The 21,885-nt window shown below is 33.6% G+C and overlaps 2 protein-coding genes across 2 annotated transcripts in view; one reads left to right on the top strand and one right to left on the bottom strand.

The window, feature by feature from the left end:
- Nucleotides 1-6,970: 6,970 nt before the first annotated feature.
- vsnl1b (visinin-like 1b) lies at nt 6,971-17,316 on the top strand. Its single transcript, XM_073827138.1, has 4 exons — nt 6,971-7,218; nt 9,799-9,965; nt 12,867-13,082; nt 15,691-17,316. Exons 2-4 carry the CDS (start codon nt 9,804-9,806, stop codon nt 15,886-15,888), a joined length of 576 nt encoding a protein of 191 aa, XP_073683239.1. The 5' UTR covers nt 6,971-7,218; nt 9,799-9,803; the 3' UTR covers nt 15,889-17,316.
- An 841-nt stretch (nt 17,317-18,157) lies between these two features.
- smc6 (structural maintenance of chromosomes 6) overlaps nt 18,158-21,885 on the bottom strand; it is a 14,754-nt gene continuing 11,026 nt past the window's right edge. The window contains exons 23-27 of the mRNA XM_073827529.1: nt 21,613-21,738; nt 21,390-21,495; nt 20,043-20,195; nt 19,846-19,943; nt 18,158-18,399 (exon numbers count right to left, since the gene is read on the bottom strand). Coding sequence (XP_073683630.1) covers nt 18,327-18,399; nt 19,846-19,943; nt 20,043-20,195; nt 21,390-21,495; nt 21,613-21,738 — 556 coding nt within the window. The 3' untranslated portion in view covers nt 18,158-18,326. The remainder of the gene's footprint in view (nt 18,400-19,845; nt 19,944-20,042; nt 20,196-21,389; nt 21,496-21,612; nt 21,739-21,885) is intronic.

Below are 21,885 nucleotides of genomic sequence, written 5' to 3'. Positions count from 1 at the left end.
GCTCATAAAACATCACAGCAGGTAAGAAGGGAAACCCTACTTCATCTGGACCAAGAATAGAAGCATAAATGGACGGAAAATGGGTTGTTACATCAGCAGGCAAGATGATATCCTTCTTTCCTTTTTTTCCACTGAACGTTTACATCCACAGGACGTCAGACCTTCACGAAGTTGGTGGATGAAGTTCATCAAGCATGCTCATATGTGTTTAGGAAGCATTTATACACTACAAAAAAATGTTTTTCTTAATTAGATTTCCAATGCTAAATAAATGTTGTTGTTGATCTACTTTCTATAATAATACTTTGTATATAAATACAACAATGCATTTTTAAACAGCAATGAATAATTCACTCCAAATCCACAATATAGGTAAATGTGAAATACAAGGCATAAAATGTTTGTTTTCTCTCAGCGTGACAGCAGAACTTTAGATTCCTGTTTCAGACTAAAACAATCCCATCAGTCTCCTGTGAAAAAACAGAATAAAAAAAAGTTAAATATCTTATGAATGCATAAAAAGCTACACTGCAAAAAATGCTTTTCTTAGATTTTTTTGGCTTGTTTCCAGCAAAATATCTACAAATTCTTAAATCAAGAAGGATTTTCTAGACAAGTAAAAATTATTTTCTTGTTTTCAGTAAAAACAAGTCAAAATTAAGTGAGCTTTTTCTTGAAACAAGCAAAATAATCTGCCAATGGGGTAAGAAAAATAATCTTGTTTTCTGTTTGAAATAAAATGATTTAGCTTGTTCTAAGCAAAAACTCACTTAATTTTGACTTGTTTTTACTGAAAACAAGAAAATAATTTTTACTTGTCTAGAAAATCCTTCTTGATTTAAGAATTTGTAGATATTTTGCTGGAAACAAGCCAAAAAAATCTAAGAAAAGCATTTTTTGCAGTGTAGCTTTTTATGCATTCATAAGATATTTAACTTTTTTTTATTCTGTTTTTTCACAGGAGACTGATGGGACTGTTTTAGTCTGAAACAGGAATCTAAAGTTCTGCTGTCACGCTGAGAGAAAACAAACATTTTATGCCTTGTATTTCACATTTACCTATATTGTGGATTTGGAGTGAATTATTCATTGCTGTTTAAAAATGCATTGTTGTATTTATATACAAAGTATTATTATAGAAAGTAGATCAACAACAACATTTATTCAGCATTGGAAATATACACAATGCTGAAAATGAACGGTCTGTCAGACTCAGCTGAGAAGTATTTTTGGTTAAAGATGTTCAGCTTTCCCATTAATGTGATGAATTGCTTTCCTCGATTTTAATAAAAGCATTTGCTAAATGTATGAATGTATATGTAAGTCTGTTGTGTAATTAATCTAATAATGACAACCACTGAACCAACACTGAAATGATTTATAGTTTATGCGGAACTCTCTTAAAGTTTATTTATTTACTGAAGGTACAATACAGCATAGTAGATAAACATTATTAACTTTGATATATTAAACATTTGGCCCACCTAATATTACAAATGCATTAGTCATATTTAATTTAATTTAATTTAACTCTGGTCCTCTTCGTTTAGGGGTCAGACTTGGCTCCCTCACGGTCAAAAGTTTTTTTTTTTCCAGGTAAATCAATAAAATACATTTTTGTTCAATAATATTTTGTGATTATTATTTCGAATTTTGAAAGTTTTTATGATACTATGCAATATTGATACAATTTTAATGAACATTTTTTTCCCACTAGAATTATTATTATATTTTTTAATTTAATTATGTATTTATTATTTTTTTGCACTTTTGATATTTTAGAGTGTCAGTCCTTGATTGCTGAACACTTTTTTTGTCAGCACAGTGCTGATTTTTAGCTTGTGCCACCCAAAGATTCTCTGAATTATCGCATTTTTCGTATTTCCCATTCATTTCCCATGTCGGTCATTTTTGACCGCGAAGGAGTACAAAGTTTACAAAATATCTTCATGAAACATGATCTTTACTTAATATAATGATTTTTGGCATAAAAGAAAAACAAGTACAAGTGATAAACAAGTTAGGTCAAAAGGTCAAAATTAAAAGTAATCTAAAAGTAGTCTACCTAAAATGTGTCATGTAATGGATTATGTTACTTACTAAAATTTTTGTCATGTAATTTGGAATCAGTAATGGATTACATTTTGTAAGTAATCTACCCAGGTCTGATAGTACCTAGGATAGTCCACTAAAAGAGGTAGAATGCTTTGCATTTTTGATAGCGTTTAGGGTTCAGACACACTCTCTCTATTTAAATCAAGATTAAAGACACATACTGTAACTTTAGCCAAGCTAAAATTTTTAGTTACAGTATCTCACAAAAGAGAGTACATAATTTTAGTGTATCTTCTCAAGGGACAATACTATAGAACTGAAACTTGGATATATTTTACAGTAGTCAATGTGCAGCTTGTATAGCAGTATAGATTTACTGTCCTCTGAAAATAAGTCAACATACAACCATTATTGTCAAAATAGCTGGCAACAAAAGTGAATCAAAAACAGATGCATGAGTGCTGTCAGCATTGCTTTAAAGGTTGCAGAAGTAGAAGGTCAGCTTGTCAGTATACGCCACACACTGCAACAAGTTGGTTTGTGACTATTTTTTTTTTTTGACCCTTTAACATATCCGAATCATGTCAGTGATTTTTTGTGTACTCAGATAGCTAATGCAACAAAAGTCACCAAGTGTCATTTCATTCTGATGAAGCTACAATTTTTTAAATTTCAAAACATAAAATTTTTCAGTCAAAAATGACCGAAGAGGCCCAGAGGGGCAAAAATAAAAATGTTACAGTATCAGACATTTCCTTAAAGGGACAGTGCAATCAAAATGCAAGTGCACAGACATGGTCACCATTCACATTCACTGTATTGTCTTACACAAAAACATTTACAAATGTTTGGAGTGATATAAGGGCGACTAAATGATGATAGAATATTCTTTTCTTTTTTTGACTAATAAACATTTCCACTAAGGCTGAAAGCAATTAAAATTAATGTGAGCGAACTTATATTCAACATTATACAATTTTCCAGCTGCTTAATTAACTGCCACAGCTGTTGAGATTAGGATTCAGAAATGAAACAGACCATGTTTGCAAGTGATTAAAGAAATCCTTCTTTAACATCCTTCAGATTGATGCCATTTAAAATCACACATACAGTATGCATTAGCCTGAAATAACTAGAAAATCTTTTCATGACCTAAAAGCCTCATTTAGGTTTTTATACTCATGTACTTTTTTAATGCAGCTGATTATCCACCTTATTTCGCAATGCAATGCCCCTAGTAAACAGTTAAACGATTTGCACTAATTATAAAAACACATTAAAATAATATAATAATAAATAGAAATTTGTAATATCAAACAGCATAACCATCTGTTTGTACCGCTAAAAATAAATAGAAGCTAAGACTGCACAGGAAGTCTTGCACATTCAGGTTTAAAATGGCCACACTCGCTCTTTTGTTAAAAATGAGGAGAACATCCATGAAAATATTACATGCACTGCAAAAAAATGCATTTCTTACTTAGATTTTTTTGTCTTGTTTCCAGTCAAAATATCTAAAAATTCTTAAATCAAGAAGGATTTTCTAGACGAGTAAAAATTATTGTCTTGTTTTCAGAAAAAATAAGTCAAAATTAAGTGAGTTTTTGCTTAGAACAAGCAAAATAATCTGCCAATGGGGTAAGAAAAATAATCTTATTTCAAGCAGACAACTAGATTATTTTTCTTACCCTATTGGCAGATTATTTTGCTTGTTCTAAGCAAAAACTTACTTAATTTTGACTTATTTTTTCTAAAAACAAGACAATAATTTTTACTTGTCTAGAAAGATATTTTAGATATTTTGGCTTGAAACAAAACAAAAAATCTAAGCAAGAAATGCATTTTTTGCAGTGTGTGGTTGATGTCTCTGAAACATAGAGATTCAAAGACATTTACCAGTTGTTTCCTTTCACTTCTACTGAATTTTCTGCTGTTTTGATGGGCTCAAACTGACCCAGAATTTAAACAACTCTCCTGGATAAGTCACATTTCTGTCTGGACAACTTAAAACTGACATTTTATATATTTATAAACAATGTCTAAAAGCAAAAAATCTGAAAACATGCAATGGTTTAGGATATACATTTTTCTGTTGTTTCTTTTTTTTTTTTTTTTGGTGGGTCATGTGGTTTGGTAACATTTCAACTCGGAATATAAATTTTTTCAACTACATATGATTCATTTTCTAAATAGCCCACATAATTAGGCACATGTCAAACCTCCAAAAAATCATATTTTCCCACCTCAGGCATTAACAATCTTTTATTATTTTCATTTTTTTCTCAACCGTGTAACTGACAAAATGGGATTGCTCCCCTCGAGTTTAAACTTCCAAAATGTATTTTAAATGCAGCTTCAAATGGCTCTAAACAATCCCAGCTGAGAAAGAAGGGTCTTATCCAGCAAAACGACAATTATCGACAGTATCTTAAACTCAAATGCTCATTTTGTCTAGCTCTGCCTGTACTCTGTGTATTCCAGTTCAAGACAGTTAAGGTAGGTTCAAAAACTCCAATCTCATATTCTTCTCCAACTTCAAAATCATCCTACATCGCTGCAGAAGTACAAACCCAGTGTTTACAAAGTGAACATGCAAAGAAGATCAAATGCCCTTTACAAAAAAAGGTAAAACAGAGATGTAGGGCGATTTTGAAGTTGGTGGAGAAAATGAGATGGGACTTTTTTAACATATCCTACGTGTATTGAACTGAAATACACATAGTAGCCTACACTCAGAGCTAGACAAGACGAGCATTTGGGGTTAAAAATTATATAAGTTTTGCTATGTAAGACCCTTCTTCCTTGGCTGGGATCGTTTAGAGCCCTTTGAAGCTGCATACATTTTGGAAGTTCAAACTCGGGGCACCATAGAAGTCTACTATATGAAGAGAAATCCTGAAATGTTTCCTTAAAAAACATAATTTCTTTGTGACTGAAGAAAGAAACACTGTAAAAAATGACCATGAATTTAATGGTAAAAAAAAATGTAAAAATGCTATGGTAAAATCCTGTGAAATGGTTAACGGTAAGTTTCCCTTCTCTATATGTTGAAAAACTGTGTTGGACATTGCATGTAATTTTACGGTAGTATACCGTTTTTGGAACTGAAGAACAACGTACAATTCCCAGAATTCCCTGTGTTTCATTTTTTTAAAAATAACTTTTTCTTCTTAGTTTATTCTTGACAGTTTTGTACATTAGGGTTGTATGTTACATCTAATGTTTTTTTTGCATTATTTCAGTTTTATGTGCGTTACCATGATGGTGTTTAGTGTTTGTGTGAATGACGCTGTGCACCTTCTATATATGTGTTATTATTTAAAACCTCCTTGTGATGGGCTTTGGTTCATCATGTGATGTTGTCATCACCACCTGCTTTTGGTGGTTATCAGTGTATTACAAATACAAAACAGATTTCAGTGCTTCAAAAGGTTGGTACATTACCATTATAGTTAAAGGTGCCATAGAATGGAAAACTTTATTTACCTTGGCATAGTTAAATAATAACAGTTCAGTACTTGGACATGACATACCATGAGTCTCAAACACCATCGTTTCCTCCTTCTTATATAAATATAGTGTTTGCAAAAGACCACTGAAAAATAGGTAAATTCTAACACAGACTATTACGCAATAGTTGGGATCGTTAATAGTTATGCCCACAACATTTGCATCGCCCAATCATCAGTAATGTCACTGAAGCCACTGAAGGGACACGGTTAGCTTAATGCTAGCGCTAGCCTGTTATATTGCAGTACATAAGATTTCACTTACCACATAAACAGAGAGATGACTGCGCTGATGATGGCGAATGTCAGAGAAATGATTGCACTGATGATGGCGAATGATTTACAGATCCTGAGCATCACTGACAAGCATCTGAACTTGTGTGGTAAGTAAGCATTCCCGCTGCATTATAAAGTTACACAGAGCACATGCGATCACAATAGTGAGAATAAAATGATCGCGCATTCAAATCGGCAGAATCAACAAACCGCATATTAAAAGCAGCTAGAGCTCCGTAATTAAATATATATATATTTTATCCATGTGCGAGCTATAGAGATGAGCAGCTCTGTGAAACAGCCATTCAGAGCTGAGCTCCTCATTAATATTCATGAACCTTCCAAATAAGGCAATAACAGAGCATTTCATTCTAGGGACAAATCCTATAGGGTTGTAAATGGACTTGTAAAACCATTTCTGGAGAGTTTTTGCCCATTCCTATGCCATATACCTTCTATGTAGATATCAGAGAACAATTTAAAATATTGTTTAAATGCATACTATGCCACCTTTAATGATTTTTTTTTACAGTGAAGGCATGAACATCTTGGATGACAAGGGGGTAATTTATCTGTAAATGTTTGTTCTGGAAGTGAACTACTCCTTTAAGATAGATATTAGACATCATTTTATGCTAAAACTGTTAAATTGCAATAATAATTTTTATTCATTATAATGGGCACAACAAAGTATTGTAAAAGGTTATAACAAATAATTGTGGTGAACCACCCACTTTAGAAACTCTGGAGGACTGAAATATTATCAAATGCAATGGAATGGCTCTTGAACAAAATGTTTGGTACTCAATAAAAATCATTTTAAAATCCTGGAAAGTGCACATGAAGAATACGCTATTTAAACAGAAGTGCATTGTCTGTCTTTCTGGATTTTAAGTAGGTCAGATAATCACATTTAAAGAAAATGGAAGCAAAAGAGGTTGATTTGAAAAAACTGTTATTATTTCCTCACCACACTGGTCTCTGGGAACCCAAACATAGAAAACACAGAATTTACAATGGATAATAAAGAGCGTTCACCAACAGATTCGCATGTAAAGCATGCATACGATGCTTAATAGAGTGTTTACTGACACGAGCTCCCTAAGAGCAGGGTTGCAAGCATACAATTTGCGCAAACGCAGGCGAGGAGCAGCATAGTGTGGTGGTGGTGATGCTCGCTGCATGCCGCATGTCTTGCGTCGCATAGCGCACACACACAGACGGAAGCGGGCTCGTGTCAGCTGGAATCACCTTTACACATTATTTGGCGTTCAGTAAACGCGACGAATCCGAGGAATTTGGGTTCGACACACGCCAAACCGGACGGCTTGCGAGCAACAGCACATTTCCATCAGCCTCTCTAACACGTTACGCGAAGGTAAGAGGCGATGCATGCGTGCATATGCAGCTGAGAGACATTTATGCGCGTCGCAGTCATGTCTGTTTCTTTTCTGCTTTTGCCATTTAATGCAGGGGAACGATCTAACAGGCGCCTGTGGTGAATGGGTGATCGTGTGAATGAATGAATGCATGCACGAGTGACTGGAGGAAAACGCTCACTCGCATGCATTATTAGTACGTGGCCTGATTTGAGCACTTTGCGCAGGTTGAGGGTGTATAGGCTTTAATTAAAACTGAGTGCATTTGATGCGTTTGACAGCCACTGACACAATTGCAACAAAAGCTCACTGGTTGCTTGCTACTCCCTGACAAACCTTTGCTGTTGTGTAATGAATGTGAGAGATGCACTGATGTTCCCAGCCTCACTTGAGAGATTTTTTGATGTGATTTGAGCGCAGTGCAATGCACTGGCAAAAGGGACTGCGTCTTTTCTCTGCGGGCTCTGTCGGAATGGACTAAATTCACACTGGTGCATCACTAAAACGTTATATGTTAGTAGGATTGGTTATATGTATATGCAAATGTATCTTCCCATATTCAACCATGTCTAAATGGCATCTCTTCGTCATGAAATCCAACAATTCCTCCGTTTAAGATCAGGGATCGTTATTCTGCATTGCTTCCCAGTGGTTTCCCTTCTCAAGGTCATTCGTTCAGCCATTGGTGCTTGAAAAAGCCTCAGTGCTATTACATAAGAGTGACGATTGGGTCGTGGGTAATAATTCCTGGCTGTCTTTAATTAAAGCCGCATTCTTGTCAAATGTGTTCGAGGCTGCTCTGTTTTTCAAGCTCGCGTTTGATGCAGGAGAGGCTGCGAACACAGACAGACGCTCCACATGGAAATAAAAAAGCTCTTCTCCAACCCCTCCCCGTTTGTAGCCTATTTTACCTGATGCCCATTTACACATAAACTCTTGTGACTTTGATCTATTTAGAGAGGCACAGCACAGACAGGCTGCTTGCGACGAGATGATCACACTTGACAACATGTGTTCATAATTGTATAACTAGCACTTTGTGTGCATTACACTGTTGTAAATATGCATTTGCATTCATATTTTAAAGAATTTCATATGCATGACATCATGTTGCATCTTTTCTTTAATCTGAGACATTTCCAATTCTTTAGTTGCAAATATTGTCCATCGGCCCAGTTATTGGATGATGCAATAATTTCAATTTGGTATTTCAAAGTAACCAAATATAGGCCCGCAGTTGCAACTCATTTTTTTATTTATTTATAAAATGTTGGGTCCTGGCCTTACTGGCAAATAAATAAGTTATTATTTTTTACAAATATTGTCACATTGTCAAAGATATTGGACAAAGAGCCATTTTTAAAATGCACACATTTTCTAATAATTAATTTTTTTGTGTAAAACACACTTCCAGTCAAAAGTTTTTGAACAGTAATATTTTTAACAGAAGCCTCTTCTGCTCACCAAGCCTGCATTTATTTGATCCAAAGTATAGCAAAAACTGTAAAATTTGTGAAATATTTTTACTATTTAAAATAACTGTTTTCTATTTGAATATATTTTAAAATGAAATTTATTCCTGTGATTTCACAGCTGATTTGCTGATCAAAAACCATTATTGTTATTATTATATAATTATTATCATGTTAAAAACATATGAGTTGATTTTTTTCAGGTTTCTTTTAAGAATAGAAAGTTCAGAAGAACAGCATTTATCTGAAATAGAAATCTTTTGTATTGATCAATTTAAAGCATTCTTGCTAAATAAAAGTAATTTCTATAAATAAATAAAAAATATATACTGACTTTTGAATGGTATAATGTATAATGGTACAAAAGCTTTTTATTTCAGATTAATGCTGATCTTTGGATCTTTTTATTCCTCAAACAATCCTAAAAAAACGTACTCAATTGTTTTAAATATTGCTAATAATATTTAAAAAATATTTTAAGGGCAAACTACATATTAGAATGATTTCTGAAGGATCATGTGACACTTTAGACTGGAGTAATGATGCTGAATAAATATTCTTTACAAGAATAAATTATATTTTAAAATTAAAAATTTTAAATAGTAAAAATATTTCAAAATGTACAGCTTTCGCTGTACGTTGGATCAAATAAATGCAGGCTTGGTGAGCAGAAGAGACTTCTTTAAAAAACATTAAACATCTTACTATTTAATTCAGCAGATACTCTGAAAGAATGTGTAGAACAATTTATTATTCAAAAATTACTAGTTAATATCACAAATTATTACAAATGAAGTAATCGTTAAATGAAATGTGGAATTTTGAATTTTTGATTCTTTATTTACAGTTAAAAATATTTTTTACAGTATTGTTTCATGGAGTTATTGTTGTTGCTCCATTTTGTGATCAGTGCCTATAAACAGATTCAAATTCAACTCAGAATTTCATTTTAGGAGCAGAGCAGCTGACAGAAAATAACCGTAACTGTTAATGGATATGTCATCTTTACAATCTACACCCACTACAACTACATAAAACAACTTTCTATCGCCATATTATTTATTCCTTTCTCCATATTACCATACTATTTTTTTCTTTCTCATGCAGTAATCATGGGAAAACAAAACAGCAAACTGACCCCTGAGGTGATGGAGGACCTTGTGAAGAACACAGAGTTTAATGAACATGAGCTCAAGCAATGGTACAAGGGTTTCCTGAAAGACTGTCCCAGCGGTCGACTAAACCTGGATGAGTTCCAGCAGCTCTATGTTAAGGTGAGAGACCATGGGCTTTTATCCAAGTCAAACATCACTATTACTAGAGCTCATACTTGAGCATTTATTAAGTTTTAAAAAGAGAGTTCAACCAAAAAATGGAAATTATTTACTCACCCTCATGTTGTTCCAAACTTGTTTGACTTTCTGCTTTTGAACAAAAAACTTATTTTGTTCTACTGTATATATTACGGGCTGCAATTTTTGCTTTTTGTGTTTTGCAGAAGACATGAGGTTGAGTAAATTTTGACAGAATTTTCATTTTTGGATGGACTATCGTGTGTCATGAGATGGGTTTGACTGAGGCCTGTAAAAAAACTAAACAAAAAACAAAACTGGCAACTATTCAGAACACCCTAGCAACTGCAAAGCAGCACCATGGTAACCAGTAAATATAAAATAGTACAATTCTACTAAGTAACCATTCAACGATGCAGGGATTGAAAAAAATATTGATTTAATAAAATCTTAGGAAAAAGGAAAAGAGAGCTGAAAAAATTGGGGCCTGTAAAAAAACAAACAAACAAAAAAAATAATAAAAAAAACAAGGAAAAACTGTCAACTGTCCAGAATACCTTAGCAATTGCTTTGAACACTTTGACAACCAAAAAAAAAAATTGAAATAATTTGTGACCCTGGACCACAAAACCAGTCCTAAGTAGCACAGGTATATGTGTAGCTATAACTAGAAATACATTGTATAAGTTAAAATGATCTATTTTCCTTTGATGTCAAAAATCATTAGGATATTAAGTAAAGATTATGTTCCATGAAGATACTTTGTAAATTTCCTACCGTAAATATGTCAAAACTTAATTTTTGATTGGTAATATGCATTGCTGAGAACTTCATTTGGACAACTTTAAAGGCGATTCTCTCAGTATTTAGATGTTTTTGCACCCTCAGATTCCAGATTTTTATCTGTATCTCTGCCAAAAATTGTCCTAATGGAAAGCTTATTTACTGAATGAATGCAATGTATAAATCTCAATTTAAAAAAAAATACCCTTATAACTGGTTTTGTGGTCCCGGATCACATTTGAACTTTTTCTTTAAAGGATTGCTGAAATAAACCATGCAAGTTTTGAAAAAATACAGATTTAATATAAAGGTCAGGAAAACAGCTAAAGAAAATTGGGGCCTGTAAAAGACTAACATAAACAAACAAAAAAGGCAACCATTCAACCATTCTACTTTAAGGATTATTGAAAAAAAAATGCAGGCTTTGAAAAAAATTATATAATTGGGTCTAATAAAAGGAAAAGAAAAGGAGAAGAGGGTAGAAAAAACTGGGCCCTGGAAAAAAAAATCAGAAAACCCCAACAACCAATAAATTCAATTTTGGGGATTATTGAAAATAACCATGCAGGTTTTGAAAAAGAAAAAGTAGATGATTTAATAAAAAGGTCAGAAAAGAGATAAAAAAGAAGGTAAATGAATGTCATAGAATGTTTAACATGGGACAGTAGGGTTTCACATTTTACTGGAGCGGAGCACAAACTACAGTCAAAGCGGTCGCCTGTGAAATTTTATTCATAGAACGAATGTGACGCTGTGAGATGTGAGGACCTCAGTGAAAACACACTGTTAGATGTACTTGCGCCCACTGCGCGGTGCCCACTTATTTTTTAATGAATTGCCGAGGAATGAACCTGAAGCAAAGAACAGAACCTGCTGTGGCTGCTGTAGAAAATTCAGACATGAAAATCAATAAGCGGACACAAATCCCTCCTAAAGGAACAGTTCACTCAACATTGAAATCGCTGTCATTAATTACTAACACTCATGTCAAGCCAAACCTGTGTGTGGGCAGATGTTAAGGTGAGAAAAAAAAACCCTAATAGTTATCACCTTACTTGCTCAGTAGATTGGTTACATTGATAATTGCAAAAAAAATTGTATGATAATTTTTCTAAAATGTTAGGTTTTAATATGCAAATGAGGCATTATTTCATGAAATGTGCTAATTTGCATATTTCTAGTACAAAGATTTAAACACTGGATGAGGTCCGTTTCGAAATTCTTGTTTAATTTTTTTGACATATTAGAGTCAAATTTTGTTTACAGAAGGAATTTTGGGAATCTTTTTGTCACTCCATAATTTAGAAAATACTTAGAAAATTATATATATTTTTAGTTTTTCCGGGAATAAAATGTATAAAATCAAGCAACTTATATATGAACAAATCCCTCTGTAAAAACCTTCAGGATATAGACAGAAGACAAAACTCACTTTGAAAAAAAAAAAAACAGCCTTTAAAATATGGATTGTAATTGAAACCTATTGACACAAAGAGATAAAGTGCTATAAGAGAAACACTTAACAGTGTCTTTTGGATGTTTTATTTCTACTAGTCTGAAAAAACACTTTATAAAACACCAAAAAGTCTAAAATCTCAAACTTGACAGGTGCATGAAAAAAGCTGTTTTTGCCTGCAGTCTCTCCCCTTAAAATGAACATTTAGATAGAGCAGTTAATACATCTACTAGGGTCCAAAAAGAAAAGAAAAGCATGTAGTTAGTTAAACAGCATGTTATATACAGTATAGCAAGTCATCTAAAGCTACATGTGAGCTTTGTTACTCAAATAAAAAGTCTATACTCACTAATAATGTTTTGATGAACAAAACTAAATTTGAGACCCACAACTTTTATAAAAATTGGACAATAGATCAGTTTTGTTTTTTAAAACCTGACAGCCAAGGTCACTATAAAATAGTGAATAAATATCCGCTTTAAGATTAGTTCAGAATCAGATTTTCTATTTATGCTCCACAGAAAAGCAAACAAAGCAATTTCTAATAGTTTGTCCAGATTCACAAGCTCGAATTTAAACTTGATTATTATTTAAAGGAAAAAAAGGGCAAACTAATCAACAGACTGATTTTTTCCACCCTGCAGTTCTTTCCTTATGGTGACGCCTCAAAGTTTGCGCAGCATGCATTCAGGACCTTCGATAAGAATAGTGACGGCACCATCGACTTCAGAGAGTTCATCTGCGCCCTGTCCATCACGTCACGGGGAAGCTTCGAGCAGAAGCTCAACTGGGCCTTCAACATGTATGACCTGGACGGAGACGGCAAGATCACTCGAGTGGAGATGTTGGAGATTATAGAGGTACAGAAAATCGGTTTATTTGCATGAAACGAACACCAGAGGATGAATCCGTGTTTATATGAGCACTTTCCATATATAGGGCGCAAAACAGGGCCTGAATGTCTAAAAAAGGAGGTCAAACTAAATATTACATCAGCCAATTGATTTGTCTGGTTATTTTAACTGAGGTTTGTAATATCTGCAACCAATATTTTGGACATACTTGACCCTGGACCACAAAATCACATTTGTAAGCAATAGCCAGTAAAGTAAAAATCATGTTCCGTGAACATATTTAGTAAATTTCCTACCGTAAATATATCAAAACTTAATTTTTGATTAGTAATATGCATTGCTAAGAACTTTATTTGGACAACTTTAAAGGTGATTTTCTCAGTATTTAGATTTTTTGCACCCTTAGACTAATAATGAATCAAATAATTGTATCTCGGCCTATCCTAACAAACCATGCATCAATGGACAGCTTATTTAAATTATGTATAAATCTCAATTGGTTTTGTGGTCCAGGGGCACATATCTAAATATACACCTTATGATTTTGATATTTGAGTAATTAAAACAATTCAATAAAATAAAAGGAATTAAAATCAAATAAAACAAATAAGTAAGAATGAGTAAAAAGGTTGAAGATTTGTCCTTAATTAGTGCTTTTATTTCCAAAATATTGTAGAAAACTACCTGTTTAGGGGAAAAAACAATATATAAATATAAAATGATAAATAAATAAGATATACAATTAAGAAAAACAAGTCAGAATGGGTAACAAGGTTGGACATTCATTATTATTTTATTATATTATGCTAAATTATGTCTTAATTCCAATAAATTGAAGAAAACTGTTTGTTCTCATAACAAACAGTTATGAGAACAAAATAAAAATGCCTCTAATGCTTTAAAGGTGAAGCTGATTTATTTTCTACTTATTTTATATAAGCTCTGCGATTTTTGCAACCAAAATTTAGGACACATCCAAACAGAAGCCCTGTGATTTTGATATTTGAGCAAGAAATATGAAATAATAAATGAAAACAAGTCAGAATGAGCAACAAGATTGGATATTAATTAATTATTCTGCAAGCCTAATTTAGGACATGTCCAAACATATACTATGATGTTGATATTTCAGTAATAAATATGATGTGTTGAAAATACATACAATAAATGAAAACAAGTCAGAATGAGCAACAAGGTTGAAGATTTATCCTAAAATAGTGCTTTTTATTTGCAATAAATTGAAGCAAACTATTTGAATGATTGTGTCGAATAGTTCTTATAACAAAATAAAATGCCCCCAGTGCTTTGAAGCTGATTTTATTTGGAGTTTGCGATTTTTGGAACCAAAATTTACAACATAGAATATTTGAGAAATAAATTACGTATACTACCAGTCAAAAGTTTTTGAACAGTAAGATTTCCAATGTTTTGACTAAGTCTGCACTTGTTTGATCTAAAGTACAGCCAAAACAGTAACATTTTGAAATATTTTTACCATTTCCTATTTGAATAAATTCTAAAATGTTATTTATTTCTGTGATTTTAAAGCTGAATTTTAGGCATCATTATTTCAGTCACATGATCCTTCAGAAATCATTCTATTATTCTGATTTGCAGCTCAAAAACATTTATTATTATTAAGTTGAAAACAGCTGAGTAGATTGTTTTAGGCATCTTTGATGAATAGAAAGTTCAGAAGAACAGCATTTATCTGAAATAAAAATCTTTTGTAACATTATAAAATGTCTTTATCACCACTTTTGATGAAATTAAAGTATCATTTCTTTCCCAAAGATAATTATGATACAAAATTTCTATTTCAGACAAGTTCTGTTCTTCTGAACTTTCTATTCATCAAAGAAACCTGAAAAAATTATACTCAGCTGTTTATAACATAATAATAGTAATAACAACATAAACAGAATCAGAGAATCATTTCTGAAGCATTATGTGACTGGAGCAATGATGCTGAAAATGTAGCTTTGATCGCAGGAATAAATTGCATTTTGAAATATATTCAAATAGAAAGCCATTACTTGCTATAGTAAAAAGAATATTTACTGCTTTTGCTGTATTTTGGATTAAAGAAATGCAGGCTTGGTGAGCAGAAGAGACTTCTTTAAAAACATTACAAATCTTACTTTTGACTGGAAGCATTTACTGTAAAAATAACAAGGTTGGAGATTCATTCTTAAATAGTGTGTTTATATCCAATAAATGGGGGAATTTATTACTTATTTTTAGGACACTTATGAACAGAGACCCTGTAATTTTGATATTTGAGCAACAAATATAAAATAATAAATAAATACAAAACATACTAAGTAACAAGGTTGCAGATTTTTTATTTAAATAGTTCTGAAATTGTTCAAAGCTGAGGTGTGTGACGTCCGCAGCACTGGCGGCATCCGACAGAATTGCAATCTTCATTTTTGAGCGACTCAACAGGGCTGGATGGTGATGCTAGTGGCGCAGAAATCACACACTTCAACTTCATTTAAAATTAACATGTGTCATATTTATGGAAAGTGCCAATGGCGAAAAAAATGGAAGGCCATTCGAGTGCAAATCATAACGGCCCCTCCTCGTCTTTTCTTTTTCCCTTTGCGCGAAGGCTATTTATAAAATGGTGGGCACGGTGATAATGATGAAGATGAACGAGGACGGCCTGACACCAGAGCAGCGAGTGGATCGGATCTTCAGCAAGATGGATAAGAACAACGACGACCAGATCACACTAGACGAGTTCAAAGAAGCGGCCAAGAGCGACCCGTCCATCGTTCTGCTCTTGCAGTGCGACATGCAGAAGTGAGGCTGCGCATGCGAGCGTGCTCCGGACTGAACAACGACTTCTCCGTTTCCACTCTCATTTCCACAAGAGTAACATGTTTGGACTACTTTTAAATGAACTTTCTTCTTGTGATCGAAACAACTAGTATGCATGAGAATGTTAACTGCTAAAGAGTTTAGAGTATATCCGTTTAATTTACAACATGCAACAATGTGAGACGTGTAAATCAAACGAGTCCAGTTGTTTTCACGCATCCGCATCGTCAGTGAAGTGCTCCGCCGTATTTCATTTCTAGCTGCAATACTTCACCTGCAATGCTTCACCACGCGGGCGTTTGGGAACCGAAACGCGTCACGCTAAATGTTACGATGAAATCAGTCTGTCGAACTTCAATACTCGAAATCGAGGAGGGCCGAGAGGCTTATGCAGCCCTCCTTCCAAACGTGCTTGTACTTGAGAATATAAATGTAAGTTATTTGCATGCATGTCCTAAGTGTAAAAACCTACTCTCTCTTCATTTCGGCAACCTTGACCAATAATACAAGGGAGGCCTTATATAAATGATAGTATCGATAACAATACTACTGTGTGAGATTTACATTTGTTACTCATCTATCCATTAGATGTCCTCCCTCGGGTGCATGTTTCCTCTTAAAGACGTACGACGTGTGTGGTAAACGCTTTCTGTAAGGCCATTATTTGCATCTGCCATCATTTTGCACTGACACCAGGACCTGATAACAAGTAGAATCCAACGCTGGCATCCTTTTTATTGGGTTACGCTCTTCTTCTGTTACTTTCTGCGCAGTATCATCGTCACATGCATGAATGGTTGCCTGTGAATTCGTTTTAGTAATAATGCAAGAAAGGGCAATATAACATTTTAAGCGATTTTTCCCTGGAGGGCATTTAGTGATGGATCCGCTTCCCCTGGTATTACGACAAGACCTTATCCTAAGTGGGTTCGGTACACGTTTACTCTTAGCGTGCTGCATTTTTATTCAACCGTTTTTGTAAAACACTATTTCTACTCCAATACCCATGGTTTTTAGCTGCGTCCCTCAGAAGCAACTTTTCAATTACTTCCAGTACCCTTGTTATTTTACTCTCCACATTTTGTATCCTCCGTATGTTACGTTCTCCTGAGACTTTACAAATACGGCATTCCAGATCTCCCGCTTTCACATCCCGAGACACTCAGGATGGCGTCGGTCCCTTCGGAGGAGAATAGGCACAACTTTGTAAAATGCAACTGCCCAATGAATAGTGTATATGTTTGCCCTGTAAATATTTGTACCTAATACGGTAAAGCCAAATTGAAGCAGTCATTTAATTGTGTAATATGAGGTTTGTGTTTTATTTGTGGCATGTCTTCAACTCGGTATGTAACAGTTGCACTGACGACATTGTGATTAAAATCAATAAACTATCTATGGGTTGTTTTCAGGACGCAGGTGCTGGGTCGTGTGTGAGCGCAAATCTGAGGGTTAACAATATCTAGGAGCAGCACTGTGGTTTATTACAAAGGATGCTGGTTTAAACTGACAAATACTAACTCTGAACATACTCAAACTGTCACGAGCAGGTGCTAACGGATGAAAACTAAACGGAATATTTCACCAAAAGTGAAGTCACTCACCCTCGAGACGTACTAGATTTAAACGAGTTTACATCGCTTGCCCACCAATGGATCCTCTGCAGTAAATGGGTGCCGTCAGAATGAGTCCAAACAGCTGATAAGAGCATCACAAGTAATCCACACCACTCTAATCCAGCAATTAACCTTTTTTTGAAACGAAAAACTGCATTTTTGTAAGAAACAAACCCAACATTAAAGACATTTTTTGCTGCTTCTGGTCAAAATACAAGTTGGTAATCTATAATAACACCTCCTCACGTATTTGTATCTGACTTTTTTTACTGTAGATTATGCTCTTTTAGCCTAGAATGGTTTAAAGCTAAAACATCTTCATAATGGATTTGTTTCTTACAAGAAAAGCTTTTTACTTCACAAGATGTTAATTGATGGTCTGAAGTGGCATGGATTATTGTGATGTTTTTATCAGCTGTTTGGACTCTCATTCTGACGGCACCCATTGACTGCAGAGGATCCATTGGTGAGCAAGTGCAATGCTAAATTTCTCCAAATCTGTTCTGATGAAGAAACAAACGTATCTACATCTTGAATGACCTGAAGGTGAGTACCATTCAAGCATTTCACATCTGTGTCAACTATTTCTTGAGCTTTCTTTTTTGTCTTAAAAGTCCGGAAGAACTGGATGAAATGGTGTGAACTTCACAATCACACAATTTTAATTCTTTGCACTTTTTAAAACATCCTTTGCAGAGGAACTAGAACTATAAAACTTGTTTAAAAATAAATAAAAGTAAACTGTACAGACATATAAACTTTACACACTTTCAGTTCAGTCTCTCCAGGCAATACCTAAAGCACATCCTCACTCCTCCTCCGCTTCTCTCTCTGGATCCTCAAGCTGGTGGATCGTAATATGGGAACTTTTAGGCAAATGGCTGAAAGATAATGCAAAGAGACATTAACGTTTGTATACAAAAACATTATAGTAACTCTTTAATAATTCAGTGCAATTACCCTATAGGCAAAAATCCACATTTCAAAGAAAATGTATTCATTACAGGACTAATAAGCTTTGATTTACAATTATGAAATTTATGAATTTTACGTTTTTAAATTTCAAACAAATTTGAAAGCTGACATTCATTTACAAAAAATGTTACCTTCATGATTTTTTGTTCTGCTTTTGTGTGACATAAGAAAAGAAAAAAAAAAAACTATGCCAAAATTTAGCTCATACTAAGTATACTTTAAATCCATTATCACTTAAGACTTACTGATATAAAACAATAATCAAACCTTATTTGAGTATTTCTTTATTACACAATGCACATTTTGTAATAATATGCCTAAAGTGTATGTTGATATTACTATTAATGATTGTATGATCTCTGTATAATATAATGCAAGAGATTTAAAGTGTACCTGAAGTATACTTGAAATAGTTGCACTTTAGCACAATCAAATATATTTGTTACATCTAATTAATTAATTAGTTAATTAGTAGCAAACTGTTTTTTTAAGTCACTACTGCTCACCAAGCATGCATTAATTTGATTTAAAGTATAGCAAAAACAGTAACATTTTGAAATGTTTTTACTATTTAAAATAACAGATTTCTATTTGAATATATCTTAAAATGTAATTTATTCCTGTCATTTCAAAGCTGACTTTTAAGCATCATTACTCCAGTCATGTGATCCTTCAGAAATCATTCTGATATTCTGATTTGCTGCTCAAAAACATTTATTATTATTATTATTATTGTTGAAAACCACAGAGTAGAATTTTTTCAGTTATTTTTGATGAATAGAAAGTTCAGAAGAACAGCATTTTTTTTTAAAATATTAATCTTTTGTAACATTATAAATGTCTTATCATCACTTTTGATCAGTTTGAAATGTCCTTGCTAAATAAAAGTATTCATTTCTATAATTTCTTTACCAAATAAAAAAAAAATTATACTGACTCCAAGCTTTTGAATAGTATAGTGTATGTTACAAAAGCATTACTTCAGATAAATGCTGATCTTTGGATCTTTCTATTAATCAAAGAAATCAGCATATTAGAATGATTCCTATAGAATAGAATAGAATGCAGTTATTTTAAATAGTAAAAATAAAATCACAATATTACTAATATTACTTTTGCTGTATTTTAGATCAAACAAATACAGGCTTGGTGAGCAGAAGGGAATTCTAAAAAAAAAAAAAAAACATTACAAATCTTACTGTTCAAAAACTTTTGACTGGTAGTGTAAAAATTTATTAATAGCACAAAATAAAAGTAATTCAAGCACATTTTAGTATTTTTTTTCCACTAGGGTCAATCACAGGTTTCCGTGAGGTTCACCTTATAACACGTAATAACTTTTATTTTTCTACCTGGTGGACTGAGGGGTGATGAAGATGAACTGTCGCAGATGCTGACGTTCTGAAAGTTCCACAAGCAGATTCAATGAAATGCTGCGATTGTGCATGTCCTTAAAAAATACAAAAGAGCTTATTAAACATATGAAATACTAATGTCTGACATGTCACATGTCCTCAATAAATATCATTAGATAGGCAAGAGCACATACCATGTAGACATCAAACTCATCCAGGCACCGGAAGGGCGACTCAGTAATTTCCCAGAGTGCCAGAATGAAGCAGACGGTGGAGAAGGAGCGCTCGCCTCCCGAGAGAGAACGCATGTCATTGACGTTGTTTTTTTCCTGACCGGGGGGCTTCACCTGAGCAAAAACAAGTAGCACACATCACAAAAGAACTCAGGATGTTGTGTACCTACTTTAACACTAGGTATACATTTTTCACAAAAAAAACCCCCCTATTTTTAGCATTGATAATAACAAATGTTTCTTGAGCAGCAAATACGCATATTTCAATGATTTCTCAAGAATCATGTGACACGGAAGACTAGAACACTGGGCCGGTTGTTTGTGTTTTTACACCCAAGTATTTTGCCAATATTTTCACCATTGCATAAATTAAATAACCAAAATGTGTTTTTTACAGTTTTGTCTTATATTTAAAAAACATTCTAGTAGACATTATAGCCTACCAACAAAGCACAATTTAACTTAAAATTAATAAGTTAGTAAAATAATATTCTTTGGCCATTTTTAAGACCCCCTTCCTGAATCAGGCATGTGTTTTTTATTGTATAAATAAATGGAGCCTTGCTGAGCAAAGAAGCATGTTATAATAAATGTATTAATAGAGCTGTTGTAATGATTATTATCATTATTTTTGTTTTACTTTTTGATTTTATTTTACAAAATTACAATACTAACATTTATGAATGTTGACTTTAATTTTGAAGAAAAACCCCCAAGAAGACCTCAGTACTACTTTTTGCTGACAGCAGCAGATTTATGAATGATTCTCATCACTAAAAATTTTCCTCGCGCTTTGGACTTTGAAAGCTGACTAAGGAGCTTGTGCAGCGCTGTCAGAATAAACACAATCTGTGCGTGTATTAGACAACATAACGTTCTGTAGTTTATTTACTAATGGTTTTGCAATTTCAGTCATCATTCAGTAACCAGCAACAACCACTCCTTTCTCTTTTCATCGAAGACATACGAAGCGGTACCAAACAGTTTCTCGCTGTCGGTGCTTGTAATTATTTTAGCATCTTTCTCTGACAGTTTTAAATGCTTCCACACTGCCGACATGTTTGCTACATTAATGCGCGCCATTAATTTGATCGCATCACGTCATTGTTCGGTATAGTTTATTTGGCCTTATTGCTTATTTTCGGCCAAACTGCCGGTTGCCAAACATTCGGTGCATCCCTATATTTCACAATATTACTAATTGAACTGTATTTGTGATCAAATAAATGCAGCCTTGACCCATTACTTGATTCATTTGATTCATCAAACATTTGAGCAAATCAAGCAATATGGCCAAATGTAACTTACTGAAATGGACAGTGTTTCATTGATATGATCGAACATCATAGAGCCACAGCAGTTGAGCTCCATCATAAAGTTGTTGAAGTACAGCTTGCATCTCACAGAAAGTGACCTGAAAACACAATTCAAAACCGTTCAAACCTGAAACTCAAAGGACAGGAGTGGCATTCTTTTAAGCAGAGACACAGGCTCCAGCTGTGACTTAATGGTGTTAGCCTAAGTATTTTACCGTCGCAGTGATTTGTATCGGTCCTGACGGTCAATCATGATGCTGTCGAGACGATCAATAAACTTCCTGAGATCCCTCAGCTGGCTGGATTTGTTCTTGTAATTACTGTGAGCCTCAGCATACTCTCTGGAAAAATACATTCTTCAGTAATTTATTTTAAGTTCTCAATAAAAAAATATTTACAAGCTTTTTAATTCTCCAAAATGCTACTTCCGTAAAATAATTAAAAAAATTAAAAAATAAATAAACTTTTTTAAATACATAAAATAAATT

Source organism: Garra rufa, chromosome 21 (genome assembly GCF_049309525.1).
Source record: "Garra rufa chromosome 21, GarRuf1.0, whole genome shotgun sequence".
In the NCBI taxonomy this organism is placed as follows: domain Eukaryota; kingdom Metazoa; phylum Chordata; class Actinopteri; order Cypriniformes; family Cyprinidae; genus Garra; species Garra rufa.
The sequence above is the reverse complement of the archived record's forward strand: the minus strand, read 5'-3'. Positions and strand labels throughout refer to the sequence as shown.

Excerpts from the sequence above, each read along its gene's own strand:
- vsnl1b (XM_073827138.1), top strand. The coding sequence starts at position 9,804 with ATGGGAAAACAAAACAGCAAACTGACCCCTGAGGTGATGGAGGACCTT. Across the intron at positions 9,966-12,866 it reads TCCAGCAGCTCTATGTTAAG|TTCTTTCCTTATGGTGACGC; the intron begins GTGAGAGACCAT and ends TCCACCCTGCAG. Across the intron at positions 13,083-15,690 it reads AGATGTTGGAGATTATAGAG|GCTATTTATAAAATGGTGGG; the intron begins GTACAGAAAATC and ends CTTTGCGCGAAG.